At 39.0% G+C, this 7,937-nt stretch overlaps 1 protein-coding gene across 2 annotated transcripts in view; it reads left to right on the plus strand.

Moving 5' to 3' along the window:
• LOC141901454 (vitamin D3 receptor-like) overlaps nt 1-7,339 on the plus strand; it is a 39,233-nt gene extending 31,894 nt beyond the window's left edge. For both annotated transcript variants that reach the window (XM_074788691.1, XM_074788692.1), the window contains one exon: nt 304-7,339. In XM_074788691.1, the coding sequence (XP_074644792.1) occupies nt 304-804 (501 nt within the window). In that variant the 3' untranslated portion in view covers nt 805-7,339. The remainder of the gene's footprint in view (nt 1-303) is intronic.
• The last annotated feature ends 598 nt before the right edge of the window (nt 7,340-7,937 follow it).

A 7,937-nucleotide genomic window follows, 5' to 3' on the forward strand; every position in this document is an offset into this window, starting at 1 on the left:
AACAATGAATTTCTAGCCAATTACCGTGGAATCTCGTCACAGCAAACTTCATGGGACCAGAAAATATGTTCGTTATAACCGATAATTATGAAAATAATTAGATTGTCTTACGGGGGATGAAATTCTATACTTGTTACATCCGATGAATCGTCGTGCCCGAGTTCGTTATAACGAGGTTCCACTGTAGAAATCAGTTCGTAAATAGAATTCGATCGCGGCGCCATAAAAAAAGATACGCTCGGATACCCCAATGAACTCTCTTTGTCGAAATGACGATTTCATTTCTCGTTTTTTTTTTTGCAGGGTGGTATAATGGAGGTGATGATATTGCGCGGAGCGTTGAAGTTCGACCCGGTGGCGCTGTCGTTCAAGTTCACCGAGGCGATGAAAGGAATCGGCAGTATCAACTCGTCGTTGATCGACAAGAACCTGTCGGTGCCGGACAATAGTCAGTTGCAGTACCACGGCAACGCGGTGCACTTTTTCAAATCGATGAACGATCTCGTGCACGGCAACAAGACGTGCATATTACTGTTGTTGCTGATCGAGTTGTTCTCGCCCGACCGGCCGAACATCGACAATCGCGTGAAGGTCGAATACGCGCAGGAGCACTACTCAAACCTGTTACAAAGACACATCGCGAATATCTACTCGGCCGACGAGGCGAAGGGCCTGTATCCGAAAATTCTGATGAAACTGGTCGAGGTACGTGAACTCGGCGATACGTCGTCGAAAGCGGCCGCGCGCATCAACGTCAGCGACATGGAGCCGCTGCTAGTGGAGGTTTTCAGTCTGTCGACTTGATACGAATCGAAATCATAGGATTTAAAAACGTTAATACTAGAATATATTGTCATATATATATTATATATATATTGTTGTCGGATACTGCACTGCTGATTGGTTAATTCGTAAAAAAATATGATTCTACTATATCATATTTTTTCAGTGGATATTATGCGAGTATTTTAGAAATTTCTAGCGTTTCGAAGGCTGTATTCATCTAGTATCGTGATGTTGTCGAATTACGACCTCGCCCGGTTGTAATAAAATACGAGTGGAATGTTTTGATTCCGGATTCGAATACGCACTCGATTCTGGTTCACTTAGATTCTGGGCCCAGTTCCGCGGAGCGGGTCCGTTCAATATACTACCGATGTGAATCTGGTTTGATTTGATTCGAGATCCAGTTTCCCAGTTGTGGGTAAAAAATTAACTGAATTTTAGTCCCGAGTTGACCTATAGGTCCGAATTTAGTCCTGTATAGGTTGGCTGATTTTAGATGTACATGTATTAAAAGAATTTTTAACATTCTCGATAAGGGAAGATGTTTTATCGATGAGTCTTCTGTGAGTTTCGTCGCAACTTGACCCGAAAAAGCCGTGTGATAAGGATTTAGTATTTTAACTTTTATTCGTCATCGAAATCTGAACCCGATTTGAACTTGCTGAAATGTGCTACGTAGATATAGGAATAGAAAGTTAATGAAGCGATAACCGAAAATTGTTTTCGCTCGGTTATTATTTTTATTCGGAAGTTGAAAAAAAAAACCAGAGCAGAGAAAATCTTAATCATCTCCAGTGCTGTGCTAAGTATAAGAAATATATATCAAGTTTTGGAAAAATTGATGTATAAAATGTACTAGTACGTTTTATACTTTTAGTGAAAAATTCTTTGTTGAAATTTGCCGACCGGTGGAACTACATTTTGTCTTAAAAAATGTTTTGTATTTCTTGTACAGAATGGTGGTTTATTCAAAATGTATTGTCAACTACAGGTTTGCCCTGTTAGTTAATCACCTGGTTAACGAATTGTTCCTTATTATTTTTGGAATATTTCGAAACATGACCACCCGGTTTGTTATTTCAGCAGTATGCCACTATTTGAATTGGCCTCGTTTTCTGCCAAGTATTGTCCCGATCAAGAGCGATTCACTTTTTGTTTACTTAAACACAGCGGCCAATGAATAGTTGCCATTCATATTTTTTTCTGGGTCAAATACTTATATGATGCATTATTGATCAGTGAATGAGAACATGTGGCCTTGAGTTCTTGTTAAAGGACACAAACAGCTGTGTGAACAAGTGTGTGCAATGTGTAACCTCGTTAAAACAAACCCAAATCACCTTGGATAGAAATAAGCAGAAATGACATAGGTGATCTAATAGGCTTCCCGGAGTGAACTTGGGGTAATCAAGGTGAACAGAAAAAATGGCCAAGGAAAAAGTGGCCAGGAAAAAATGGCCAATCAAACATTCTTATTAAAACATTCATAGCTGTGTTCTCCAAATGCAGAAGTAGCAAGGCTTTCAGTTTCCAAAAAAAGAAAATTTGGTGTAATCTTCTATTTGTCACATTAGCTCAATATACATTTCAAAGCAATTATCGGCATTGATAGAATATGTTGACATCCACTCTCGTAGGGGCAGCATATATTTCAAAGGGGGTGGCTAAATTTCTGAGGGGTGGATGTAAAAGTGACAGGAGTGGCCATCCCTCTAAAACCTGTTGTGGAGAACACCTCACACATACACCACGTGTATATGTGTGGCAAATGAATCGCTGTGCTTCACTTTCTTTTAAATTTCAATTGAATTCGAATTGACAAATCTCTTCCATGTATGTTTATTATAAATGACAACCTGAGTCGGAAAAGCCGATTTAATATCTTTATTATCGAAATGAACTAATTATGACGCGAATGCAAGATGGACTGTTGGTCAAACCACCTGGCGAGATAGCTGGATTCACGGGAAGTCCGTACAAATTTGTAGTTTGATTAGAAATCTTGCTTTCTTTCTATGGATTTAGATTGCTCTATTTCAAGTTGAGTCGAGTGAAAATATGCTCTCCGATTTTGCACCATCCTGGCTCTGGGGTGGATCCAGACTGTATTTAACGCATTGGATAATAATACTTTCTATGTAAGTGCCTTGTCACTATTATATAAAATTTTTGAAAATGTTATTAACTAAGGGAACTTGCCCCATAGTTGCTTTGAGCTGTGTGCATTGGCTGTGATACAGGTGTGCCCTTGAATGCTGTCTTGAAACAGCCTGGATCCGCCTCTTTGGCCAGTTAATTTGGAAGAGGCTGCGCAATAACGAAATAACTCAGGGAACTTATTATTAAACTGTCCATAATAACACAGCATAATCTCTTGTTCTATCTCTACCTCTTAGACGCTTGCCAGGGTAGCCGAACAGACACCCGTATAAAACAGGAATAATTTGCATGATATTGGAAAAAAAAAGAACAAATAGACAGCGAGTGAATTGCTCATTGAGGGCTCTCGACCTCCAAATCAACTCTTCGTCGTCCTCGTTTTACACCAAATAAAAGTTCTGCCCGCTTTTCGGATGATAGCGACATCTAGCGATATAATTCGAAACTACAATCAACTGCCTTCGATTTAAAACCCGGAATTGAATTTTCATGTAAAACCTGTAATCAAACTCGCTTTACCCATGAGCACTCGGGAATTTCACTAAGTAGTGTCTATTACTCCCCAGAAAATTCAATTGAAAATCCAAATTAATCCCGATACCGAATAGCTCATTCCCAGTTTATTTTCATGTACATGTATTACAAGTTCTTGTTATTTTGTTGTAAATAGTCGAGGCTTTCATATGATATAAGATTTGATGAGGTGGGCCACCAAAATCGTATCATTTTGGCCCCCGAAATAATCCAGACTAACATGGATTTGAAGGCTCACTTCTGTCATATTCAAACTCCAAATACTCAAAAGATTTTAAATAGGAAGATGTTGACTCTGTATGGTATTCTGAGAACTTAGGTGTCTAGTTTATCATAAGCTATTGCATTCGAATCCCACTACAACCGTTTTTGTGCAGCACATGATAAAAGTGTCTGGGAGGATTCGGGCGGCTTGAGGAATAATAAGGCAGGGCATATACGGGCGGCTTGAGTGCTAATGGGTTTAGTGGTTGAGAGTTGGGACTATCAATATTTCACCGACTTATCCTAATGACAGCTTACACTTGTTAATTGAATTATTTTTGATTGTGAATTGGGATTCGGAAATAGAGATGCCTAACTCTGGTCGCACTAAGATCCGATCGGATCATCCGCGATTCTGCACATCGCGAGTCCGATTCAGCCAAGACTCGTTTGTCGGATCTCGGCTACACTCAGGTCACCTGAGGTACACGATCATTTTGAACCGTATGCTTCAGATGTTCATTGGCTACGACTTTACGATTGGGCGTAAGTACACTCAGGTCACCTTAGATCCGATCCGATCGTCGTAAGAAATAGAACATGTCCAATCGGCTTACGACCGGTCACAGATAAACGATCTCAAGTGCACTGATGTCACAAAAATTTTCTGACTAAGAAACGGCGACTGGTTGCAGATTCCTGACGATCGGGTCCGATCTTACGCCACCTGAGTTTGGTTTAAGCGATGATCTGCTGACTAATCTGACTGGCGACTAAAACGAGTTTGACTGTTTTGAACACTTTCGTCAGGATCATCGGGATACGATTCTTTCCAAAAATGTTTAAGATTCGACTGAAACAAATGCCGGTGTAAATCAAATTAATTATTCTGTTGCGGTAATTAAGATATTCCTGTTTTCCGGGAATTGGTCCATTAAATTCGAAAGCGGGTGCTTATTTACACGTTGAATATATAAACTTATATATATATACACATATATACTAAGGCTACTGTAGATAGGGCATAAATTTATGATTTTATTTATACATAGTAAATCGTCGGTTGTTTTTAATCGAAACGAGGAAATGAAAAGAAATACGAGTGAAAATGCTTGAAACAAATTCCCGTTTATCGAGCGTCTATATTTACGACCAGTAGACCCTTCCCGAAATGACTGCTGCATTCCTAGATCGAATTAAAGGCGTTGAATTGATGTCAAAATGAAAAATCTGCAAAAAAAACATGAAAATGTGTGCGAACAATTTCGAGAAGTTTCTGTCGGAATATTTTGATGATATTCAGAGCGAACAAGTTTTACATGAGCTGTATTATTAAGATCGAAGAAATTTAATTTTGAGCTGTCCAAGATATGAAAAATCCTGGTTTATTGTCGTGAAAGAAGCCGATTGTAAGGATGTAGGAACAAAATTCCATCATTATCTGACCCCTGTGGCCAGTTTTATAGACTGGTATTAACTTAAACCCGGGGGCTAACTTAATTTATTTTCGATAAAGTTAACCCCCGGGTTAGAAATAATACCAGTCTATGAAACCGGCCCTGGAAATAACGGATGTATAGGCTCGTCCGAAAAAAATCCTTTAGGAGTTAGATGACGTTTATTCAGGATTTAGGAGGAAGCCATCTTTTAAGAAAAAGGTTCCAGCAACATCGGATGTTCCACAGTTCTAAGTTACGATAATGTAAATGAAAATTCTAATTTTTGTTGCAAACCTTAACCCATTACTGTGGAACTGGATCCAGATTTACAATATTCCAAGTAATCCGATCTTGATTCTTTTTAAACCATCTCGTCGTTTCAAATATCTAATATTTGCAGCTAAAATTTCATTTAGTAATACTGCAACGGAGAAAAGATGTGTTAGTGACGGGGGATAAAGCGGCGACTAACTCGGAAGCTGGTTAGTTATTTTTGTTTTTAGTGTAACCAGAAACCCTGGTTTGGAAAATTTTCAGTGCCATATTGATTTAGGATAACCTGTCGCCATTGTTAGTGGGTATATCGAGGGGGATTGGGCATTACATTGTACCGGTAAGTCTTATTTATTTCCGTATGTCGTCGATTTTTTGGGGGATTATATTTCGCTTAGTCTTTAGAACACCTACCCCAAACATGAAATTTATGGTTGAGACTGCACAGGTTTCACTGGTTGTATTAAGACCAATTTGAGGTAGTGTTCAAAAGATTAAAGCCGGACGCACAGGGGCGACGTTTTCGAGCAATTCTTGAGCAACGGCTCGATTTGCTTGGTGTTGAATGAAGAAATTGTTCGTCTGCGTTTACAGGAGACAGAAATTGTTCCTTGTCGAAAAGATTTGCTCAAGAGTCGCCCAATATCAAACGCGTTAGATATTGGGTGATGGAAAATTGCTCGTCGTCAATTACTCGGAGTTGCCGTGTGAACGGCAGCTGGAGATGCCAAGCGACGAGCAACTTATCCAATGAGCCAAATCCCAAATGCGGTGACTTCTAAGGCAGCCATCTTGACATAGATGTTTGCTAGGAAATATATTGACTCAGTCTCCAGTGATAGCACACTGGAAACACCAAGCGATCGATTGCTCTAGAATCCCGCGCAGTACCAATCGCTGCAACCGGTGACTATAAATCGCATCGTGCGCGCCGAAAAATGGACGACACAAAAATAAATCGACTTCTAACCACATTTCTTTCTCATCTGATAATGTTGCCTCAGTCATTTGCTGATAGGTTTTAGCATTTAAGCTGGAGGTGGTATAAATTGTTAAACCGACCCAGGGTGTGGGTTATTCGGTCTGAATCATGTAAGTCGAACTCGCTTAAGTAGTCGAGACCTTCGTTAATTTTGATATTCACACGGATGAATAGTAGTCAAGGGATCATTCATTTATTACGTACGCATTAAATTTGACTTTTCCAATGCGGAGGTAATAAATGAATGATCCCCGATTGAATTAGGAATACAAATTCAATCTAGAAAACACAGACAACTCGAGTAATGCGACGACTTGTTAGCTGATGACTTGAAGCGAGTTTGACCGTAGTTGTTCGTAATGTTTCGTAGCGAAAAAAATAGATGACGATTTTCAATGAAATTATTTCGATCGAGCATTGGATTTATTTTGACCTTTTGTGAAAGGGTATGGTAGTTATGGGAACCATTGTTGTAAAATGTCGTAGATCAAGAGTTCGTATTCCAACGACAACAACTTGTTAAAACACAGGCTGAAAGCCCTTAGTTCTTAATGCACAAAATACACCACAAAGGTTTTTATTATAGTTCTGTAATGGCAGTCGACTGTGAATTTTTATTCCTGTTAGTGGCTTCCTATTGACAGCCAATATGGATATCGTAATGTCATGAAAAACTTTAGTACTGGGTAGTAAGCTGCAGGTATGTCATCAGGATTTGTTTATGAAACCATGGACGTATAAACTAATCTAGTTTATACATCCATGATGAAACTTAGGCATCCGGACAATATCCATTGATGAGCTGCGTTGAACTTACACCTGTAACGACAGACTAGACCATTGGTTATTGATAACTTCTTGTTTATTTTCATTTCACTATTATTGTAAATTACTCCAATATTGTAGCTGGCCAGATATAAAATGATTGTCTCATACTAAAAAAAATAAAAATGTGTTTTGACTTGGCATTTTGAGTTGGAATTTCATTTGCTCTGAGAACAAATTAAAGATAGGATTTGAAGATATCAATCATGTACTGAGGACTATAATTTAAGGACATTTTTAGGGGGCATAATGACTGAACCGTTGCAGGGGCGGATCCAAGCGTTATTCCACTGTATTCCAGTATATAGTCAGAAACATGTATATAACATATTTTTTAGAAGTGCCTTATCTAACAGGTCCAGAATGCCTTTAGATACAAGGAAAAAGAGTCATTTTTCAAATTGTATTTCTTGGGGAGGACCCCAACCCCCCTTTAATGAGCTGGCTGGATCCACCCTGCATTGTACGCCCAAAAGATCAATCACAGGAGCACCAACTGATAGGAGAGGGAATCAAGTTTGATGCGTAACCATATTAAGCAGTGGCCCTATGAACGCTCATTAGGCACATGGTCACATTATACAGAAAACATTGCTGTGAAAATATAAAATCACAGGCCACTTGTTGTCAATGTCCAACGAGATAAGCCAACTCCATGAGATTTTCAAGAAAAATTTTGATTTCGTTTTGATCTTAATGATTGATATGTATATGCATCCTCTGAATTCATAGGC

The sequence above is a fragment of the Tubulanus polymorphus genome, chromosome 3, assembly GCF_964204645.1.
Source record: "Tubulanus polymorphus chromosome 3, tnTubPoly1.2, whole genome shotgun sequence".
In the NCBI taxonomy this organism is placed as follows: Eukaryota; Metazoa; Nemertea; class Palaeonemertea; order Tubulaniformes; family Tubulanidae; genus Tubulanus; species Tubulanus polymorphus.